Source organism: Lytechinus variegatus, chromosome 3 (assembly GCF_018143015.1).
Source record: "Lytechinus variegatus isolate NC3 chromosome 3, Lvar_3.0, whole genome shotgun sequence".
NCBI classification, from domain to species: domain Eukaryota; kingdom Metazoa; phylum Echinodermata; class Echinoidea; order Temnopleuroida; family Toxopneustidae; genus Lytechinus; species Lytechinus variegatus.
The window spans coordinates 30,813,568-30,838,817 of record NC_054742.1 but is presented as its reverse complement, the minus strand read 5'-3'; the positions used below and the strand labels follow the sequence as shown (position 1 = coordinate 30,838,817).

Below are 25,250 nucleotides of genomic sequence, written 5' to 3'. Positions count from 1 at the left end.
TCATGTACTACTTGTACAACTAATACTATTATTACTATTATTTGGGAATGGGTCTTAACTCATGCAGGGCCAAGCCTGTGGCATTTGCTTCCAGAGAGATTATGGAGATGTAGACATCATTGACCACCTTCAAGGGCACCCAGAAGACAAACCTGTATAGGAGTGCTATCAACAGATGTTCATTTATTCATTCATTGTTTAAGTAATTAACCTGTCATCTATTTTTTTTGCATTGATTTGCACTGAAGCCTCTTCGGCATCTAATACCCTTTTCATAAACCTATCCTCCAATTAGCCGCCTAAGAGTAATGCGGATAATTCAATAAAAATTGCGTTCATAAACTCTGAAAATAAGCCGCATTATTTTTACGAGCGCCCATCCTCAAAAAGGCGGATAATCGCCATGACAACTGGACACGCCCCTCCGATGCGGTTGTGTTGGAAAAGGGTGACCTTGTGACCGCACCATGGCAATTATCCGCATTATTTGGAAATGCGTTCATAAACTCAAAATCTTATCCCGATGCCGCTATTATGCGGATAATAGCAGCATCAGAGTAATGCGGATAACTCTTGTCCTCCAATTTTACGACCAAATTATGCTGCTATTAGCCGCCTAATTCATTTTAATTGGGTTTATGAAAGGGGTATAATTGAAATGGTGGTTGTAGTATCTACCACCACCACTACCATTACCACTGTCATCATCATCACTCTCACCAATACTTCCACCATAAGACTACCACCACTATTCCTACTTCTGCTTTTATTAGTATACAACTTCTACTCAGACTACCTGCAACACACTACCTCAGAAATCATTGTATAATGTTCCATAATGCTGTAGCCTACAATTTTACAGGGTGTATAAACTTAGAAGCAGTTTTGATCCTTTATACCAGCTTAGTTTGAGAGATGGTGGAAGTGACCCGATTCTTTAAGGAAGTCATTGTGGGTTAATATGACAGACATTTCAGGTTGGATAGAAATATGACCTACTTGTTGCTGTGACATCACCACAATCATGATAAGAAAGCGGAAAAGGATGTATTGATTTTTGTACTGTATCAGAGTAACATAAAATACATCCTTATCAAAGAAATGTTTTTGATTGAAAGGCAGTAGAGGGTTTCTTTGTCAGGTCACTATATTCACTTTCAAGCATATATATTTGATGGTCTTGATATTTTACACATTTGGATGTTTTTATATTTACCTTATATTTTGGTATTCTTCATTCTTGCATGCCCCTCTTAAAGGGATAATCCAGGCTGAAAGTATTTATAGCTTGATATTATTGTCACATCCCCACTTGTTCTTTTGTATTCTGTTATATGAAATAGGTTTATTCATTTTTTTTTCCTCCAAGAACTAGAAAAATTGGATCGACAACTGATTTAGTGCATTAGATATTTATTGCTGCAACTTATTTCATATATAAGGGAGATATATTATTCACACAAGTATGAAATGATGAAAAAATTATGATTTTATGTAATAATATAAGAAAACGAAAAGTGGGGATGTGACATCACCAGCCCACCTAATGAATATTCATGATGACTGTTTTCACAAAATATTGCTAAACTTTAAACTCCAATAACTATATTATTTGTAATCCGATTTTGATGAAATTTTTCGGCATTTTGCTCAGTGAATTCTGCTCTATGTATTAAGATATAAATATTTTCAGCCTGGACCATCCCTTTAATTCTGTTTATTCATTGTAAATTATAACTTGAAGCCTTGTTAGTTGCTTTCTGGGATGTATGTGTCTCGTATCATTTAAACTCTATATTTCCTTTTTATAAACTTTCACCTTTTCCAATATCTTTTGATATATGTATATTTGCTAGTTTCTTTTTTTATTACTTTATGTATCTTTATCCCTTACTCTCACACATTCTCATACACACACCCACACACAAGTGTGCACACACACTCTCTCTATCTTACACACACACCTTTTCAAGACCAATTGTGGCACCTTAATGTTGTTGGAGCGTGTCACATTTAATCCCCTGAAGTCCGACGTCCCACCTCCATTTTCCTTCACTGGAATTCACAGTTTTTGTGGGACCCCTGACCTTCTTGGTCCTGACACCGATCAATTTTAAAGATCACCCTCGGGTAAACAATTGCATTGTGCCAAATAACATCCACTCTCACTATACCAGCAATACAACAAGAATATTATTAATTGATATACAGGAGGGGGGGGGGTGAATACTCCATTAAAGATATGGTATACATGCTTGATTGTTAATTGAATCAAGCCGTTTCTTTATGACTTTTCTGAAAGAACATCATATTGATTACTTTCCTGTAGCTCCAAACTTCCCATTGATGAACAGTGTGGTGACTTTCAATTACTCTCGATCAGTCGATAAAAATTAAGGTTTTCAATGACATGCAGCCTGTTCAGTGACAGAAATTTATACCCAAGCTCTATTACATGATACACAAAATCTGAATAGCCTATGGACTTATACACAAATGTTATCTGATGAGAAAAGAATGTATTGTATATTCGTTCATTTTATTTGCTTATTTATTTCCAATTAAATTCACTCATGTTTATTTTATCAAAATAAAAGTATAGTGATATCATATTGGCATGAGTTGGCATATAGTTCTCCATTGGTCATATGGTCATCACTGCCCTCATCCATAGAGGGCTACACAAAGGGCTTTGTTATCAAATAAAACACGATGCTCATAGTTTTGACTTTTGACAATTTTCTGTTTTATTGGCATCTAGACTTATAAATCTACCAAACAGCAATGCTATTTTAGTATACCTTTACGATAACGTGACAAATTGTGTCTGAATATTGGAAAGGTTGTAATCAGTTGTATTTTTTAGGAACAAGACCATTCACTGTTTGACATGATAGAAAATTAAACACAATATATCTTTTTTTTGGTCCAATGAGGATTTTAGACTGACTTTTTTTCAATGAACAGATTGAATTTCAATTCATGATTATATGTAGATAGAATCTCCAATTACAATGTCAATCAAATTGATACAAAGAAAAATATCAGTCTGAAACAAAATCATTATACCAGTAGAAAAAAAAGAAAGGAAACATGATGGTTCATGCGAACATGAAAATTGAAATGGATCCTGTCGGTTTGGTATGATGAACATTTTTTCATCAATATAGTTCAAATTTTCTTATTCTTTTTTTATAAATTCAATAACATTTTCCTTTGTCATAACCATAATGGTGATGATAACAACAATAAGAACCAATCAATAACAACATCATTACCAACAGTGATAGTTGTTATGTAGTGCTGACAAATCTTGCTTCTCTAGTTATTCCTTCTTTAATGATTTCTGTGTGCCAACTTCATTTTTATTGAGATTATATTATCAGGATACTTAACTTTAACTTACAGTTATAAACAGGAAAGTATTGTGGCTCGAAATTGCTTCCATTGTTGCAAATTGTGCAAATCCTCCTTCATCAAATGGATCTTAGATTTGCTGTACTACGGGGGAAGGGCACAACTTATTTTTTTTTTCAATATCTCAAAGATATGGAGTTGTTTCATTTCATACATCATCAACTTATATCCTGATTACAATTGGCAGATGATGTTGGATAAAAAGGCTGAATTGCTATTGTAAGTCAAGAAAATGTATAATTATTACCCTATACTGTAATTAATAGTGCAGTAATTGTGTGGGCATATTATTGCATTTATCAGTCTCCAAACCACATTTTGAGCTATCAGAGCATGAATTGCGTAGGTAGTTAGATATGTGTAACTTATTAAAAATCTAATCAATCGGGAACATGTGACTCCCACTATCACTATCTCATAGCGTGATTGGAAAGTCAGTTCTTACTTTTTCTGCCCTCATGCTACTTGAGCTCCTAACTGGCAGTATGAGAAAGACCCTCATCTGACCTACTAGTAAAGGTCAGGCATGCAATCATCTTTTCAACCATTCTCCCTGTCCTCCCTTCTTCTTGGTCCTCTAAATTTAGGCTGACTGTGACATTCAGAAAAACACATTATGTAGAAGAGGGCATTCTGGGCTCAACATCAATAGCCTTGTGTTCATAGCATTCCATTATGGGAATAGCAAAGCAGGCAAAAACCAAGCAACTCTGACGCAGAACTTGAAAGCCTCTATGCCAGAGAGTGACATGTACGGGGGAAGGCAGGAACTCATTTGAGAGCTAGGTTCGATGAGAACGGCCATAATGAAAAGACAAAAGTATAATGAAGTAGCTGGAATTTCAATCTGTGCATCCTCTAAACGGGTTGATAATCAGGTTTGCCTGGTTTTGTATTTATAGGCATGTCATTGTCTGGTATACATGTTGAAGCATCCCATAGACATCTTCTTATAGTTCTGGTGTAAGGCCATACCATGTCAGGCTGCTAGTTCAATATCAGTATTTTGTAGGATTATATTGCTTTCTTTGTTGACTTGAGTAAACTAATATGCCTATTATTTCTGATTCATCCAGGAAAATAAAAAAATTAAATTGAAAATAGATATTGTCATCTAAATATGGTGCTTCTGAATAATCTGAAGAGAATTCTTAAAATTGTAAGAATTCCCTAAAGATAACTGCCTTACTGTTTTTGATTTTTTACATGCATGTTCATATTTTTTTTGAGAAAATGATTATTACTGAAAGATCGATTTACATTTGAATCTAATAAAGATTACAACATGAATCAGACCAAAAAAGAGGCTTTCTGTACCTTTATCATTGACTTTCCAGGAGCCTTTTTCTTTTGACTAAACATTGATTAATCTCTAAAGTTTTTCCTATGGGGCATTCTCCATTACAAATTGGCAAGTGTACCTGAACGCTGATGTAATCAATACTAGAGAGGTATCAGGATTTGGGGAAGATGTGAGGATTTTGTGATATTGAAAATTGCATCAGCAACACAGAGTTATTCAAGTTACAAAAGTTCCTTCAGTCTACCATTTTGTTTATCATGTTGAAATATTGAAAGGGGGTTATATACAGCATTCCCACAATCATGGAAAATCCTGGAAAAATTTGTGGTCATGGATAGTCAGGGAAAGGTCAGGGAATTCAGAAAATGTGGGAAAAGTCATGCAAAATTCATGGAATTGCATTTACCTCTTGGCTCTGTCATACTCTGTGATTATACTCTATTATAATTGGTGTTTGTGATTTCCATTTTCCCCAGTTTTGTGACATTCCAAATTCTACATAACTCCGGGAGGTCATGGGAAATCATGGAAAGTTGTAATTTTGTCATGGAAAAGTTATGGAATTATTTTTTCGAATTTCTGTGGGAACCCTGATAAATGAATCTACTGTCTCATTGGAGAGATGGTAGTGGACTCTACGAAACATTTTTTTAACCTTTAAAAAGACCTTTGAAAGCTTTTAGAACATTAATAAACAATAGCGGTATTATGATGCGCATGGACCTGACAGGTATGATAAGCACATTTATAAAACGGGTTCAAGGATGTAGCCAATGGTGAGTGCGTATTCAAGTCACGTGTTCATGCTTTAATTGTGCGCAACCTTCCAGTCGTGCATTTTTCGTGCAGCACTGTGCATTTTTTGTGCAGCACTGTGCATATTTTGTGCAGCATTAGTTCCAATAGCACGTAAAAACTTATACGCGTTCAGTAAGGCTGGCTAGGATTTTGATGCGCTTACTTAGGCGCGCATAGTAGATACGCCTGTGATGTCATAATTGACAGTCTTGTGATCTCTTCGTCTGTGCGATCGTACACACGTTGGAGGGATTTAAACAAGATTTCCATGAAAAATTCATTTTGCCGACCCGTTTTATAAAACAATGCACATTTTAAGATTCGTGATGTTAGTGACGATGCGAGCAACTCTCGGGCATTCACAATATTATGCAAAAGCACTCGGCGCAAGCGCCTCTTGCTTTCGCATAATTGTAAATACCCTCGAGTGTGCTGCATCGTCATAACACACTCATAAATGTGCATTAATTGTATATTATTTCAAGGTATTACAAGAATAAGGCAATCAATTTTCTGACTCTGCTTTCCATTTGTATCTAGCTGAAATACAAATAGATTGGGAGTAGATTGAGATCAAAATGACTCAATAGAATGATTCAAATATTTCTTTGACAAAAGAACTGTTTTATCCTACATACACTCCAAACTACATTCATCAAAGTAATATAAAGTGCAACTGATGGGTACTACTCAGAATGTCAGGGCCAGCTCTTTGAAGAATAGCTTGGAGGGATATATAATCTTCTCTTATGAGATTCATACGAAGGTCATGGGACTTGCATTTAAAAGGAACTTACATTGTTAGGAAGGTTGAAGTAGCTTTATTTGAAATCTTTGAATTCTACATCCTCTCCCAATAAAAATATTATGAAAATATTTGCTCTATCAGGAGTGTATTGATAATGAATTTTTAAGTGAAGAAATGTTATTTTCACTCAATTTTGATCGACCATTGCATCATATTTTCACTCATTTAAGACAAACCTCAAGATCTCATATTCTCTCTAAATCTACTCTAAATTCACTTTTAAAGAGTAAATCTATTCACAATTTTAACAGTAAAGAAGGCAATGTCTGCTGGTTTGCTGCAGAGACCTGCGTAATACTTGAGAAGCTAGTTAGGGAAGCAATGTTTAATCTGCCAAAGTCATGTGATTTATCAGATAATCTTAGTATTTTAATTAACAGCACCTTAGCCTGTTCTGCATCTCCTAACTTCCTATCCTCCACCCCTACCTTTTCCCATGATCGTATTACATTTCACCCATGTTGTACCTACAAGGTGCTCCCTGCTCTCTCTCTCTCTACCAACCCACATCCATTTCATCAAGTACAGTCAAAGATATTCCATATAGCCCCACTATTGGCTTTCTTAATCGATGGCGCATAGCCATATATAAGGATCTTTTTGTTGAGAGTCAATGCCCTCATCTATTTTTTTACTCTTTATCATACAAAGAATGTAACTATCTTTTCATTTCTGTCATGATAAAATACCTGTTTTCCCCCCCCCCCCCCCCGCCCACCACTTTATTCCCCAAGGTCTACCTCATAATATTGATTCGTGCCTACTCATCTTTCTCCACATAAGTCTATGGCAGGACAATGACCTACACTTGGAAGAAACTAGCTCTTAACTCTCTCTCTTTCTCCCTCTCTCTCCTCTTTTTCTTAATTTTCTTTCCTCTCTGAGTACCTCTCTTTCTCTTCCCTTCTTATCTCTCCCTTTCTCTCGTACAACTTTCCTTTTCTTGTTTCCATCTAGAATTTGCTACCGTAAAACAATTGAAAATTTATCTCCATGAATCATTGAGTATTCTCACCAGCCTTAGAGGGTAGGACTAACAGAATAACTTTAGCTTGTTAAAAATGGATAAAAGGGGTACTATTAAAGCTCATTCATTGGAATCTATTGTGATAACGATTTCAATTTTCACCACAAACTGCTTTTCATATCAGATTGATTTTTAAGTTATTTTATGTTCACCATTCATTATTAAAGACTTAAATGTTTCACTTAAATGGGTGTACCTATTAAGTGTATTCATTTTTATTAATAGATTGATTATTCAAAGTCTATGTGACATCATTTTGCATTATTTTCATCTATCAGATTAATGGAGTATACAAAAATACCTCAAATTCTTCAATGAGATTTGTATACTTTTATTTTACTTTTTACATTTCTAAGACATTATCATTCCTGTTTCTTATGACATTTTATACAATACAAATTTCTAAAGGAGCCTATTCATTTGAAGTAACCATTATATCTTGAATGGGTCTTTTTTAAGAAAATGTGTCAGGTAAATATGATTTTGATATAAACATGCGTGGATGAAACATCCAAACTGATGTCTTTAGGTGAGCATAGACATGTTGCTCTTGCAAGGAATGGATTCAGTGACAAATCTAATTTAATAGCAAGGTTTGCATGTTTCCATGTATAGTTAGTTGGGCTGATATTTTCCATTTGGTAATCTAATAAAGTATTCAGAGATTTGATTGTAAAACTGAACCCATATCTGAAGAATGGTTTTCAGTATAGTCACAAAATTGGGTCAAGAAAATATGCTATTGAGAGTTGTGATGGTGGCAGTCCATGGAAGGTTGATTTAATCACACACATCCTAATGCATTAAGATTGTCTTTGTCTGCTCTTTTTAGTTTCACTCTTTTATCAAACAATGTACTTCCTTGGTCCTTCCTTTTGTGTGGAAGTCATTGTCATTGCATTCACTTCATTATATTCACTTTGTTTTATTGTCCATTTCCCTCCCTCTTACCTCTGTCATCTCTTGTTAGTGCTTCATTTCTTTCTGCCTTTCCTCCCTTTTCTTCTCTAATTAAGTATTATAAAAATATGACATCACACAACTTTTGGGGAATAATATAATGTTGCCACTGAATGCACACAAGAAGCCAGGAAACTTTCAAAAGAAACAGGGAAAATGGACTCCAACTATTTAACTGACACAAACTGCAACATTTCTGTAATTATTTTGATTCAACCATTATTATGCCTTGTGCATCAACACGTTAGAACATGTTCTTACCCTTCACACTTTTATTTAATCAATAATTGATGGCAAGTTTCAAAAATAAACACAGTTCCCCTTTTCAATTATTAACAATGATACTCTATCAGAACGAGTATATGATTCCTTTCACTGTTGCATCCTCTATGGAATGGAACAAGCTCCCTCTTGCAATAAGATAATCCCCAACAATCAAGTCTTTGAAGAAGTCACTTAAAACTCTCTTGTTCTGGGCAATTGCCTTCATTTAATATGTCATTCTGATTTTTGTTTGTATCTTTTATATGTTAATTGAAATTGTGAGCGCTTTGGGCCATTTGGGAAAAGCGCCAGGGTTGGCGATTTTTTTGATTTTTTTTTAAAAATCAAAAAAATCGGATTTATTTGATTTAAATCAGATTTTTTTTATTTAAATCAGATTTTTTTGATTTTTTTGATTTTTTAAAAGTTCCTTCGAAAAAAAAAGGGTAATTATCCCCCCCCCCTTACTCTTACAATGACATCAATATTGATGTTATACATTTCACCCCTAATATTGTTCTTAACCACATATTTTGTAATTAAAATCCAGTAAAAATGGACAATTAAAGATAAATTTGAGGAATCATGTATCTGAACTTAATTCTATCATACATAGGCCTATGAAGGAATATTCCATAGGGAATTCCCAGTGAGTAGAGAAAATTCCCCTCTGGGATTTTTCATTCAAATATTTAAAAAATCCAAGAGAAAAAATCCCTTATCAAAACTGCCAACAAACCCTTTGCCAATTACTAGTATTCATGTATATTGTAAGAGAAATAATTCAAATCAATGATTTTTTTCAATTAGTCACAGCTTTACAATAGTCAAAGAGAGACTACAACTGTATATGTTTAGGATCTTTTTGATAAAAAGCTCTTCTCTTGCTACAGATATAGATGCAAAACTCTCAGTTTTGGAGAACAATATAGGAGATAGCTTAGTCAAAGGGTGACTATACTACATTTTGTTACTGTGATTTTTTTTACATTAATCTACAATTTTCATTCCCATATTCTCTACAAAAAAAATCTGTTTGATCCATGAAGTATGAAAAAGAATCTACTTACTTTTAACTTAAAGGATAAAAACTGCAAAACTGCTTAAATTACAACATATGTATTACAAAAAGAAGTATTTTATTTTAAATGAGACACAGCTTACAACTGCCAATGATTGTAACTGAAGTACCTGCATCTTAATATTAAAATGCAGTGTTAAATGTTTATTCTGAGTTTTGCAAATTGTTGTTATAGAGCTCTTTCCATTATTACATGCAGATACAAAACTTCCATTATTTGTAGCACTGAACATAAAATGGGCTGCAGTGACTTAAAAGGTTTATAAGAGAAAGCTTATGACTGTACTACATTATGTTAATGTGATTTTTATAATTATGTTATTTAAAACATCAAATGTATGATAAATGTAACAATACGAAATAAGAGGCATGTTAAATATGTTGATTACATGCAGGTATCATTTTTTATTTTACATGACAGAAGTAGTTATGTGTAGGCGAAGGATCAAAACTGGAAAACTGCCAACAAACCTTTTCTCATTGACTTTTATATATTATATATCTTTTTTACAAACTGCTCTCTGAAAAGTTGGATTATGTGAAAACTTTATGTTAAGAAAGAAATTGACTAATAATAACTGACAAAGAATGTAAAATTTCAGAAGAAAAACTCGACATAATTTACAAAAAATGAGTACCTATTGACAACATACATCTGTAGTTTTTAAGGAATTACCTGATTTTATTAATTTGATTTTAATTTGTTTTAAGTAGATATGAAGACTTTGTTGATCTTTTATTGATATAAAGTTAATTCAAAGTTTTTTCAGTTGACTTGAAGAATTAAAACTGCATTGAACAAATACTTTGTCCATGATTTGTACATGTTTCAATGGAAGTGATTTAAATCAATGATTTTTTTTAAAAAATCATGGTGATTTAAATCGCGATTTAAATCACGATTTAAATCAACGTGATTTAAATCCGCCAACCCTGAAAAGCGCGTTATAAATATTGAGTATTATTATTCCAGGAATAAAGGGTGAACCACAATACCATCATTCATGTACACTCCCTCTCATATTCAGCAAAGCTAGATCTCTCTTTGATGCAGATTTTTTTTTCAGTTTACTTGAACATTGCTTTTCTCTACAATCAGAGAATTCAATCATGAAGAAATGTGTTGTGCAAATATCATGTTTTTGTATGCACATTTTAGACCACCTTCAAATCTAAAATTAAACTATGTACACTATTTACGTAGGATGTGTGGTGTATATACCATTCATGCGCTGCACATATACATATGCACACATTATTCATCCCTGGATTTGGCTTCTAAAAATGAGACAAGCATGATTTAACATGAAAATTGACGGAGCTAAATATTAATTAATCAATATGAATTTTATATGTATGAAAAGGTTACATGTTACATATCCCAGTCTGGGAACGAGGATTTCCAAATCTAACGCAGAACGTGCTGCTGCCAAGTTGAACATCGTATACCAAAATCCAATCGAGCACCGTGCGCCTGATTAATGGATATTGTGCATAAGAACAAAAACATAATCTACGAAAAGGAGTGCAAACGAATTGATATGTGAAGTATTCTGTCCATTGCACTCATAAACATTCATTATTTGTATATTAACTAGCAATCCATTAAGTTGTGTATATACTCAATTTTCTAATGGATTATTAAAATGCAAAGGTGAATTTTAAGTATCACATTTAGAATAAAAAAATTGAAATGGTGAAGAATCTAGTAACAAAGCAAACATTAGTGCTTTATTTAATATACACTTTCATAATTAATGCCCTCATTCTTAGTTTACATACTTAATATGCATTGAATGCCAGTGGTCAGTGGGAAGGAAGGCTTTGCTTTGCTGCCATGAATAAGAACATTCTAAACCTGAGATTCTAGTCACCCATAGGACTGGAATCTTTGTTTACAAAATGATTCCTGTTTTGGTCATATTCTTTTCTGATTCAATCCAGTTCAATCTTGTTTGTACTACATGACTCTTATTGAAACTAACTTGTTGTGTTCCCCATAAAAGTTTATGAAAAGTACTAGGTTCATATCTTTAGTAGATAGCAGAGCAAACTTCATTTTATTCCACACCCATCTGTACACCTCCCCCTCCCCTCTCTCTCTCTATATATATTTATATTAACCTCAACCTTTGTTGAGTATTAATCTCATCTCTAAACAGGGCTTACAATTACAATACATATGAATATTGCATAATAGTTACTAAAATAAGCATTTATCTTTGTGAAAAATATCTTATATTGCATATTAATCTGGCCTTTAAATGACAGCGCAATGTTTGGAAAGAACTCATATAAAATGTGTTCGTTGTCAGTGGAATAAACATATGTAGAAAATAGTATAGTGCTGTATTTGTATGAAGCAACAGGCGAGGAATCAAAATTAAATTCATGCCTGGGACGTTGCTGCCATCGCATAAAAGAAGAAAGGATAAGATATATAATTCAAGACACTTTGGATGCCTACACTCTTCCATAATACACAGGCATGCAAACAATATACAACTGAGATCTGTTTTGGTTAGAGTGTACTGCTGATAGCGCTGGCCCACAAGCGTTCAATGCACATCTACTTATTGGACAAATCAGAGAAATTCTTTTTTCGGTTCTTTAAACGCAGGGTCATACAGCCCCATGGGGTTTCTCTCAAGGTTTGTTGCAGCTCTTCCCCTCTCTTCTTTCTCTCTCCCCTGCTCATGATCAACTTGATATGAATTAAAATTTTGCCTCATGTTGTGCAAATACTTGCTTTAAATCCCTGTTCTCAATTCTTTAAATTCTTAATTTTCTATTCTTCCTTTTCTATATTAATAATGAGCGAATTAAATACATGATGATTGCAATAATTTGTTTGATGAATACTCTTCCCAAGATATCTGCCCATTTTTTCCATTATCTCTGTATTGTCTTTTTATCTTGTAAATTTGTTTATGTGAGTGTGTGTGTTGGTGTTTCTTTCTTTTTTCTTCCCTTTCTTTTTCTTTCTTTTTTCTTCCCTTTCTTTTTCTTTCTTATCATCTTATCACCCCGTCTCTCTTTCTCACACACCATTCACTAGCCTACCATAAGTACCTTTCTCCCATACTCTCAGCCAGCTATCATTAGGCTCTCCTCATTTTCATCTTCACCATAAAGTTATATCAGGTCATTGGTACCCAAGTAAGGGAATGGCTCTATTACCCACTACTTAAAATGCTGAATTCTTATCGCTTGTTTGTCTTACCGAGTGGTGTCCTACGTTTACATCTGCAGTTGTTTTTCTTCTCATTTCCTATTGCAATGTCGCTTTGCAGGAGTATGATCAAGCATGTTCGCGTTGAATTTTTCTGTACATTGTATTTTGCTCTGTTGCTCTTACAGTTAGCAGCATTATCATAAATTCCGCGAAAATTTTTCTTGTGCTTTTATAATATTTTTAAATCTTTTTGTTTTGCGGTAATATTTTTAAATCTGCCTTTTACAGTTTTATAAATAACTCTATATATTGTTTTAAAAAACTATTTTTATTTTGATTATTCAAAGAAGCTGTAGTTGAAAGGACACTCTTCTATTCTGTTGGTAATGTTTTAATGAAAACCATATTCATTAAAACTTTTCACCTGTCATTTCACTTTTAAATACCATTGTCTGGATGCTACATCTACCTATCAATAAAATTGATGCTAAATGCCCGAATTCATCCAAACATAATGAAATATTTACTGCTCTCACAATCTATAATGAAAGGGAATAGTGACTATTGACCTGACCATCATATTGTTCATACAGGTGGTTTCAGACACTGACTTTGACACCCAGCCTGGGTATGGGAATGGGATTGCGTCACTGAGGGCTTTGGTGATCAAACCTGAGTAGGGTATATCATCATTGTGATCTACATCATTATCGTCATCCGTGTCCATGAGATAGAATTCTGATACGCAGTGATGGTGGAAGAGAGTTGTAGTGGAAGAGAGCAGGAGAGAGAGGGAATGGAAGGAAGAGAGATTGAAGGTGGATCAAGAGAGGGAGAAAGAGAGAGATTAAGAGATTCACAAAAGAATGGGATATATATGAAGAAAAAGAATTAATCTAAACAAGAAATACCTGCCCACAGCAAGATATCCAGTTGCAGGGGAAGGGAGGGAGGGGGATTCGTGAGGGATAGATAGTAAAAGGGCAAAAGAACACAACCGATTGTTAAATGATATAGCTGGCAGAGACACGGCCAGAGGGGAAAAATATTATTTGTTGATGTAATTCAGTTTGCGCCCTATTTGCGGTCTGGGAGCGTATTTAATCAAAAGCAGACGTTGGTGCCTTCCAAGTGCAGCTGTTCTTGTAGATGGTTGCTCTTGCTTATGGTGATCAGGTATTTCTATTGGAAACCAATATCTACACAATATTCTATTTGTGAAATGAAACACTTTGTTTATTAAATAATTGTAAAATGTTCAGAGAACTCTCATCACAATGTAGTAAACTTGACCCCTCCCCCTCCTCAAAAAAAGGTCTTGGAAGAAATTATAGTGATAGATCTATAATATCTTCAGTATAAAAGGACTTGTTAATGAAATAATCTTTATTTTTACCACACATTTGTCAAGCATTCTTCTCTTTTACCATGATTTCATTCTCTCTGATAACATAAAGAGCTGTTGCTTCATTTCTTTTCTTAATATTTTATTTACATGTATGTCTTCATACATAACACTGTAAAATGTGCTATTCTTGCTTTCCTTTCATTTCCATTATTGTGATTTGGTGTATTTCACTGATCATATCTAATGATTTATAATTTCTCACCATGTATATTATCTTCCTCCTTTCTCTTTTTCTAACTCCCTGGTCCTGTTTGTTTCCCTGTTTATAAAATGGATTGGTAAAGATACTCGATGGATTAGCCCAGTTCTTCATCAGTGGGAATGCCAATTTATCTGCCAGTTTCTAAAATTAGCTCCCTTAATCAGAATTGTGGGGTCCCATTTGTCATGGCCTCCAGCTTGGACTTTGACTCAAATTTTCATGTATATCAATAAAGAAACAGGCTTAGAGAAACATGCATCTACTGTAACTGTGTCACAGAATTATTATCCTCTTGGAGATACTGTTAAATCATGGAATACCTCAATTTCAATGATAGATTATCCATCCGTATATAAATAAGGTAAATTATAGAAATTTGTTATGAAGTAGATTAACTTTTTTGATATTTTGATTTTGCAATAGTGCTAAGATTTCATCTGTTACCCACTAGATAAAGTGCATTCAAAAGTACAAGTTTTGTATATAGAATAGAAATATCTAATGATTCTTTAATTTTTTTTCACAAAGAATAATCTTTTGCGCATCCTTTATAATTATCATTGGAAGGAGAGGGCCTTATAGCATTCAAGTAAATATTACCCTTTTTACAGTTGATTTAACTTTAAGAAAGTTAATACTTTTTTTCTTTACACAATCAGAATATTTTAAACCATGTTCTTCAGCAAATAATATCTCTCAATAAATTCCATATCTTAATTTTTAAGTGCTTGAAGGGGGGGGGGGTGGCTGAATCTTCAAGGCTTTATTGCAAATAAAAAAATTATGATTGGTATAGTTTAGAATGAGAGATTCAGAGATTGCTTACTCGACAATACTGAAATGTCAAGAGTATAAGATTTCAACCGTCTTTGAATAAGACAGTCAGTTGGTTTAGGTGATAGTGTGACCATGTATAGGTTTAGATGAGACCAAAATAGTAGAATTAGTATAGGAGTACAAGTATTGGTGTAGAAGTAGTAGCAGCATGCAGCAGCAGCAGCAGCAGCAGCAGCAGCAGTAGTAGTAGTAGTAGTAGTAGTAGTAGTAGTAGTAGTAGTAGTAGTAGTAGTAGTAGTAGTAGTAGTAGTAGTAGTAGTAGTAGTAGTAGTAGTAGTAGTAGTAGTAGTAGTAGTAGTAGTAGTAGTAGTAGTAGTAGTAGTAGTAGCAGCAGCAGTAGTAGCAGAGGTAGTAGTAGTAGCAGTAGTAGTAGTAGTAGTAGTAGTAGTAGTAGTAGTAGTAGTAGTAGTAGTAAAATGCAGCGACTTATATTTTAAGTCATGTAATAGTGACATAATTACATGAAAAACTCCAAAGTATATGAGGTTTTGTTTTTCAACACAAATTTGCTTTAATTTTTAGAAAGGTTGCCAGAGATAGATAATCCATTATATTTTTAAAAAGTGTGCTGTTATTATTTTATTTCATATAATTTAATATTGCAGAATAAGTAGTATATGATTCTGTAACACAAGTGGGGTTTTCTCACATTTGCCTTTCAACATCAGATCAAATTTGCAATCTGATTTACTGGGTGCAAGCTAGATATACACAATTAATCAAACTTCCCCAGCAAGCCTTTAACATTCCAACATCATGTTGTTCCTAAAGTTGATCAACCAGTAAAAAAAACAAAGTGTGCATTGTACTTTATGGAAATGTCATTGTAAATTTTCTTAGAACAAGTTTATTATTTGTGAAAAAGGTGCCCTTTGTATGCCCTAAAATCCCCTTTAATGATTTTGATATATGATGTATAAAAAAAATCAGCCATTGGAGTGTATAGCTAAATCAGAGAAAGCTGAGAATACATTACAAGGTTAATTTACCCATACTTACTTTTAATGGATTGTGCCAGCGTAACTCTGTCACCTACCATCCTTTTTCAACCATACATTAATTGATTGTAAATAGCTGATGATGAAAACATTGCACTCTATAAAATAGGGTACCTTCAAAACTCCTGCAAAATGGGTGATTGTTATTCAAGCTGTTGTTTGCTCTTACCCCCTCGCCTAAAAGCATTTGTTAAATATTGAAAAGGGAGGAAGAGTTTTATTGGCCTGTTGGTTTCTCATTTGATGTTATGCTGATCTGATTACGTGCTATTAATTGGATGAAGAGCATGTAGGTGAAGTCAACTTTGCTGATGGTAATTAGATATTTCAACACTTGTAATGGCTTCTGACATTGCTTGTAATGATGTAAAGCAACAGCAGTGAACAGTTTAATTATCTAATTATGTCATAACTAGTCCATGAAGTACAATTTCTGACGTCTTAAAGTAGGGGGGACAGAGAGTAAAATGGTTCTCTCTTTACACATTTCTATTTCTGTATTAAGGTATATATCGTTGGCGTTCATCGGAACCGTTGTATCAGTAAAAAAAATTGATTTTGAGATTTTTGCAGAAAATAAAAGTACAAGTCCTGTTCAATACATACTTCAATTTCAAGGCAGCAATTTATTTTAGTTTCTGAGATATGTGGGGGTTTTAATGTCAATGCCAAACAAAATGTTGATTGAAATTAAATGTGCAAATCCCATAGGAAACAGGTATTGTAGCAAAGCAAACTACTGCGCACACTTAATGTGCAAATTTGCGGTCAGGCAAACCGCCGTATCGGCACTGCATTGACTTTGCATGTGAAAAAGAGATAAACTTTGCTTTATTTCACTTTTTATATTCTATTTCCCCTTTTTTGTTTTATCTCACCTTTTATTATTTTTCTTTTCTCATTCCTGTTTTCTCAGTGATGATTATGTTAACTCTGTTTCTCCCTTTCTCTTGCCCCCCCCCACCACCCATGCTTTCTGGCAATCTCTCTCCAAGCAGGAATCCTTTAGCCGTTTTCATGTATAAGCACGTTCCTAGTTACGTGGTCATCACCCCTCAGAGGGTTCATGAAAAATGCTAAAGCTCCTGTTACTCATCAGTGTAAACACTTCATCATCGTTAAGAAAAGCAGAATGGCATTACCTGTTGATAAGGACAGGTTTTAATGCCCTTTTGCAACTCAGTGGTCCTTAGAGCCCTCCACAGGAGATTAGGCTTCTGAAAAATTCAGTACCCCATGATAAAAACACATCATTGTTGATCAGCTAATAACAAAACATTACTTGTTTGCAATTGTTTTGGCAAGTTACGAAAGTGGGGATATCAGAGCCTTGAAACAAATGTTTTGTTGCTCACCATATAGAAATAGAGTTGGCAAACATGTTTTTAGAATGGGTACTCTTCATATTGTTATATGAAGATGGAGTGATTCTATAATTATATTCATTAAGTATCGATTCTATTGATTCTATTTCAGTTTTAAGATATCTCCAAAATACTTCCTCCTTCACAACACCGGATATCAACAATATGTTTTACTGATATCAATTTGTCTGTTACTAAAGATAGGTGAAATGGCAAATATTGTGGATGATCATCTAATATAACGTTTACATTCACACGCCAATAAATGAAGTAAAGCATCAATTTGTATTAGCATTTTCATGATTTCTTTCTTTTTGTCATCCTAATGTTTTCAGATTCCAGAAAAACTCTCAAGGATGTGTTAGAAGAATTCAACGGGAATGGAGTGTTATCCAAATACAATCCAGAGCAGGTAAGACCTTATAATGGTTTCACATCTTAGGTAGATACAATGATTGATCATGAGGTTGAATTCTATGATTGATCATACACATTAATCAATGCAATCAATCATGGTAATCAACCCCACAATCAATTACTTATATTTGTGTTATGGGACCCAGGGGGTGATTCACAAAGTTTAATAGATACAAATGACTCAGCACACACATTTTCAATCAATTTCATGCCAATTTTCTTTTTTTTTATTCATCTTTAATTCACTGGATGATTTTCATCTTGAAATATTTATAGAAGAACATTTTTACAATATGGAGTGCCTTTTCCTGTTGTTTAATACAATTTATAAATAGATCACCAGAAATCTACATCATTCAAACCATCATGAGTTTGCAACTGAAGAAACAGCAGCTAAGCAGCAGCTAAGACTAAAATAATGCATTTCCCTCCGTCATTCGGTCCTCCTTATATGATGGCGATTGACAAGCAGTGGTTGAGTTTCTGAATGGAACACTCCAAATGAAATAAAGCACTTACTATCTTATCGTCCTTGTGGTGTTTATTAGATATGAAAGTCAATCCTTCTCCAGAGAGTTTTTTTCCTTTTCTTCCTCTCTCTCCCTTGATAGCTGCATGCTTGGCCTCAATGTATTTTTAATCACACTTCACTATTTCTCCCCTCATGACGCAATTGGAATATCTATGAATGTCACAAGATTGCACAAACAGTCTGCTCTCAGAGTTCATGGTTGTCTCATGCGTTTGTATTTTTTGACCTTAAACACTGGTTCATTTGTTTTAGAGAAGATGTGGAAAAAATCATATTGATAATTCTATATTCTTGAATTTAAACAATTTTGCTCTCTAATTGTCTTTTGGATAAAAGAGTAATGATTTTTTCTATTTATAGTTTATCTGTTGAGCAGCATCATTTGACTTTCTCATCTAGATGATAGTTCCTGCCATAGCTCGTAATAAGTAATTATGAAGAGCTAACAGATTTCAATTTTCAAATGATGAATGAAAGTGCTGTTGGAACTTTGTGTATGTATGTCAGAAGACTGAGGATTTGTTTTCTGAAATATAACAAGTTCTAGCTCCAAAACTTCTTTGTTACTTGTCAATAAAGCACTGTCCCCACAGTGACTGTTAGAACTAAACACAAGATGATTAATAAGGCCCCCTTAAGAAAAATATAGTTCGTATAAAGCATTAATAGTTATACTGATAGTGTGTATCTCATTTGTTATGATTTTCTTATGGAACATCTTTAGCCCATCAACTATGAAGGCTTCAAGCTCTTCATGGAAACCTACCTTGATGTGGATATGCCAGAAGACCTCTGTCGACATCTCTTCCTTTCATTTGTCAAGAAGACGCCATCGGTTTCCAGGCATACCAGTAGAGAAAAGGAGAAGGGCGCTATATACGACGTTGGCAGTGCTGTCGCGACCGTTACCACCACTGCGGCATGTGCTGCCATCACAGGGAGCAGCTCTCCGATTGAAATTGCTGGACCGACAAGTGGCGGCAACAACAATACAGAAGGCAATGAAATGACCAATGGTAAGAATTATTCTTTGAATTTATATATATATTAGAACCACAAATAACATAACGATTGAGGCACTCCATTAGTTCTTTGAAGAAAGAAAAACTGACGTGTTATATAATTTGCAGATTTTCTTGGAGATAGATCTAGAGTAAGTTACATTACTATTTGAAGGTAATCATGAAATCATGATGGAAGTGCCACCAACTATGGCATGTGCATCCCCCATTTGATGTTTCAGTGGACCTTGCATGCTGGCTTGTATTGTTTTCCTGACTATGTTTATTCAACCCACAGGTGAAGATTGTTATTAGATCTTGCAATCAACCCAGATGTGTATGTGCATTTTAACAAATTGATTATTGAGCCAGTTCTTTCAGTTTAGTTACATCCCACACTCCCATTGTAATATACATGTATAAAATCTTTACCTTGGCATCTGATAGATTTGTTATAGTGTCTCCCATTATGTTTTACCACCCCATCACCTAACATTGTTTCCATTGGAAAACAGAATGGTGTAAAAATTTTGAAAAATGAGAAGGAGTTGATGCTTAAGGTGGAATGTAACGTACAGCATCTCTACTAATTGGTGCCTGATGCTGGCTGTCCATGTATCCTTTGTCATCTTATGTAATGGAAGATTATTATTTTTCTGTTTATTTGATAGGCCTTCCCTTCATATCCACCAATCTCTCATCCAAATCTGTTTAATATTATAAGTATCTTTCCTGCTCTTCCCTCTGCCCACCCACTCATGGCTTTCTCTCAGAGTCCCTTGTAATGTTTATCATTCAAAACTTGTCATTGGTAACCCCATTGACATTTGCTCATTTTGTTAGCTCAGCCCTCTTTGAGATATTTTGAAACTTGTGTAAGCACGGCTCCATCAAGAGTGTGTACTGTATACATCAAAGCTTTAAAAACTACGGCTTTGCTCAATGGATTGTTAATAAAAATTCAAAAGTAATAAAAACAAACTTTTTTATTTATGCGTGGGACTACACAATATCCTGCCCACGTGCTCATCTGTTTTGAATGCAAGATTAATCTTGTACCAAATGGCTGGAGAGCATAAAACCCAGTGGTGAAATTAATTGTTCTTGCCTAGATGTGAAAAGGTTAAGGGGGGAGGCAAATAAGATTAACGACCGTCCTTACATGGCCGCAAATTTCCTACTGACATTTGCAAAGACTGCCACTAACTGTACACAGTGTCTCTTTTTTGTTGTTGACAGCTTAGGTGAATCATGACACTTAGGGCAAGGGGTTTGAGATATACAATAATTTTAGTTTTAATGCATCCCCTTTTATTTCTCACTCGCCACAAAACATATCAAAGCTGTCAAATATGAATTTTCCATACTGAATTGTACAGAAAATTCTGCTTTCCCAGGAATATGCAGCTCCATCCATGTCCTGGTGCATGAACCTTTTGACCATGAAAAAAAAACACTCCTGCCCGATGTCTGACAATTGAAAATTCAGGCTAGTGCAGTTCTGCCATTTACTTTAACACTGGAAGAAACTCATAAGCTTTTTACAGAAATCACGTGGTTCTAGTAGCAACTGGTCAAATCTGCTGTGCATAGATGAATGCCCTTTCTTTTCAGAGATGATGCCCATTGTGTCTTTCATGCTAAACTTCTTATAATCAAAATCAGATTTCAGACATGAAATATTTTGGATTTGGCGTTTCTTTCTTTCTACAAATAGTTATTGGCTCTTATGACACCCCTTTCTCTTAAAGGAGAATGAAACCATTGGAACAAGATAGCTTGTGTGAAAACAGAAAAATCAAAGAAACAGATCAACAAAAGTTTGAGAAAAATCGGACAAATAATGAGAAAGTTACGAGCATTTGAATATTGCAATCACTAATGCTATGGAGATAGCAAATTGGCAATGCCACAAAGATGTGTGATGTCACTTGTGAACAACTCTCCCCATTACTTTAGTATATATTTCACTTGAATTGCCTCTTTTATCACATCTATCCATAGATCATGCGTTCTTTCTAAATGAGGGCATGTAATACATATTTTTTAAGAATATATCTTGGATAAAGAGTTTGTATCATCATAAGAAAAAGTAAAAAGAGAAATTTTGAAGGTATTTTATATTTCACCAAAGGGAAAGTTGTTCATCAGTGACATCACACATCCTTGTCGCATTGCCAATGGGAGGATCTCCATAGCATTCGTGATTGCAATATTCAAATGCTCATAACTTTCTCATTATTTGTCCGATTTTTCTCGAACTTTCTTTATTCTTATTCTTTGATTTTTCTGTTTCTACACAAGCCTCTTTGTTCCAAAGGTTTCATTCCCCTTTAAATATTCTGCAATCTTTTCATTGGATAGGTTCATGGTTTTCCCTTACACAAGATCAATCTTGGTCTACTTCTCTTTTTCCCCATTTTCCAAATTATCATCCACTGTCCACATTTGCATTTGACCAGACAGTTAACACCACACATCTCTTGTATTAACCCTCTTTGTTCTCTCAATTTGTTCTTTTTCTGCTATCTTGTTGCAACTTGCATTCCACTTCTCTACATTTGAATTTTGAATTCATCAGGAGAGAATGTGTGTCGGGGTCATGCATGGCAAATACAAGGGACTGGAAACATTTGATATTCACTTTGGTCTTTTAATGGAACATTTAATCAATACATAACCTGTATTTCTGTGACCTTCGAAGAGAGCGTGTTTGGCTCGTTCTTTTGTGTGCTTATTCTCACAGTGTTATTTTAGAACATTTTCTCTCTCTTTCTTTCTTTCTTTCAATGCTACAAAAACATTGTCCTTTTCTTTTTGGATACATGCCTATCATTCTCTTCCATTCGTATTGAAGATGTTGTATTTTTAGGGGGGGTCTTCTTACACATGTTTTCTCTTCATCCTTCTCATAAACATACTTCTGCATTTCAATGAAAAAAAAGTCAACATGATTGTGTTAATAAAAATGCAAGATTTAAACCTCTTAATCTTTTGTGTGCCCATGCTGCGTGAAGCCACTCTTGGTCAAACTTTGGCCAAATTTGAGCCAAAATGGGAAGATGTTGTAACAATCTTATTTGTCTTAAGGTATATTCAATAAAGGTTTCAAAATTTAAACGGCAACATGAATCATGATTGAAAACGTGATTACACAATGCGGATGTAATGAGAAACAAAGGGTTTGTTCAATGTCCTCCTTTCCTGGCTGTAAAAGTAAACGTCTTTCAAATCATGATATGGAGGAAAATTGAAACGTCGAAAAAGATGCGTTTGTAAATGTGATCACCTCAAATTTTACAACCTTCAGCACCGCGTATGCGACATTGAACATGATTGAGTCTTTAGATTTGTTCTCGCATTGGAAACCTACACAAGCAGGTGCCAAATTGACCTTTCTTGTGATGGGTCAAACTGCGCAATAAAGTTAAAGACGACTAGCATATTACTAATAGCTTTATATTTTTGACACTGAACGGTGCACTGCTAATCGTGTTTGTGTTCTGTCTTTGTAATTGAATTTTTAATCATGATTCATGTTGCTGTTAAAATTTGAAATTCGACATTGAACACATCATTATTAATGTACCATCCTAGCACACAACATAAGACACTATTTTTCCTATCAGCGGTTGACTCACAAGATATGTCTTCTGAATAAAATGGGTGTGATTACATGCACATTTTCAGTATTCCACTTGAACAGCCAACAGTTAAAATCACTTTATCATACAATGTGTTAACAGCCTTTTTCTTCTCTTTACCACATCAGAGTCATTTTGTAATACATTGATGATAGCTTGTCATGACTGTGATTAAACGTCCATCACCAATGTTTATCAAATTTGGGTGATAAGAGTATCTTCTACTTGATATATTGTAAAGCCGTCGGCGTGTGCTGTTTACATTTTTTCCTCATTATGGAAGTCTGTATTTGAGCTGTCAAATTCAAGTTCATGATGATATTAGATGATATTGTAGGATTTTTTAAAAGAGCTATATAATCCCATCATTAATAAGGCCTAAATGTACATTGTTATGTTGCCCTCAATCATCCAACTGGCCATAAATGTGTAAAATAAAACATGGTTGCTATTTTTTTAGCAAACCAAATATAAACATATGTAATTTTTGTGAGAAAATGTAAGATTTTGCAAAGAATGAAACTTAGATGATCATGAAAATACCTTACTTGTTAGTACTTTGCATTTATAAAGCTACAAATAGCTTTAGATAAAGAAGTAAAGGTAAATCACATATAAGTTTCTGTTTATTTTGGTGTTTAATTCTGCTGCACAATATCACTTGTTCTCATCTCGGTAAAAATATATCTTTTATAATATCACTTTAAAAATTCTTTGCAGATCCACTGTCCAGATAGGGAAGTTTGTTTGTATTGAACATGATAAATCTTTATGACTGGTAACACTTCCTACTTGTACCTTTTATCATGCAAGGTGTATATTAGAAATGGAAAGAAAGGATCACAATCAGCTTCAAGACCTTATGCCAACCCTATTTGAGTAAGAGAAGAAAGCCTGTAAGATAAGCAGTCATGACGTCTGTGTTTGCATCGTTAGCACAGCTACTACTCCTCCTGCTCCCATCCAAGCGCTGTCCTGTGGGGTTTGCGGCTAAAAGTGGCACAGTGATTAAATGCGTTGCGACGGTTTTAGCCACTCCAAAGCATGAAAACATTGGGAATTTTGAGCTTGGCGTCTTAACAAGTGTGACATCATCACTGGGTCCTATTCCCTGGTTGATCCACATGACGCGTGCCAGATGATTAGGATCTTGAATCAAGGTCTCAAATCATAATCTCGCCTTTTTATTCATTCAAACTTTTCTATTCTTCACCCGATGAGGTCATTTTGTTTTATGTATTTTAACTTTCTATTTGCAAAATGAAAAAAATGTTGTTTGCTTCTGTATAAAATGTTGCAAATACAATGCACTAATAGAAATTTTAAAAAGAAAAACTAGATACTTTAAACTCTTAGAAATCTTTGCAAGTTGACTCAGACTTTGTTTGTGGAAAACAGAATGATTTATATCCATTCTAAATAGTTCCATTGCTATCTTTCTCTATGTATAGATGCATTGTTATATGAAGTGTATCGCACCAATACCAGTACATCCAACTCTTTTTTTAATATACAGTGCGTCCCAGAAAAATGAAACCGAGATTTATCATAACTTAATCACAAATACAATAGACAAATTACCTACCAATGTAAAGCTTAGAATCTCCCATTTCATCTGTTATTACTAAGATTATTCCTCATTCACGCATGAGTGAGCAAAAACAATTTGAAGCAAGGATACCAAAAACTCATTTGGCGGGGGTATCTGAATTTTAAAAAGAAAATCACATGCCTAAAAAGTTCAATATCTGCTCTTTAATTTGATACCTTAATCACAAAAATGGTCAAGAAATAAAAAAGTTATGTTCCCTCGAAACAGTGCTTGTATTTCCATAATTTCATTAAATAAACGTGTTTTCTCCGGTTTTCCCTCAGAAGCTATTGCATGGTTAACAAAAGACTTCATGCATGGCTGATCGTCAACAAGACGGAGTGTCGAGTGAGTTTGAACGCTAGCCTGTAAAACCTCTTCATTTTATGACATTATTGAAATTCAAGCCTTATTTCAAATAAC

The 25,250-nt window shown here is 34.3% G+C and overlaps 1 protein-coding gene across 4 annotated transcripts in view; it reads left to right on the top strand.

Annotated features, from left to right (window-relative positions):
• The window catches only part of LOC121410754 (diacylglycerol kinase beta-like), a 94,614-nt gene that overhangs the window by 6,317 nt on the left and 63,047 nt on the right, over positions 1–25,250 (top strand). For all 4 annotated transcript variants that reach the window (XM_041603035.1, XM_041603036.1, XM_041603038.1 and 1 more), the window contains 2 exons: positions 17,978–18,054; positions 19,316–19,607. In XM_041603035.1, the coding sequence (XP_041458969.1) occupies positions 17,978–18,054; positions 19,316–19,607 (369 nt within the window). The remainder of the gene's footprint in view (positions 1–17,977; positions 18,055–19,315; positions 19,608–25,250) is intronic.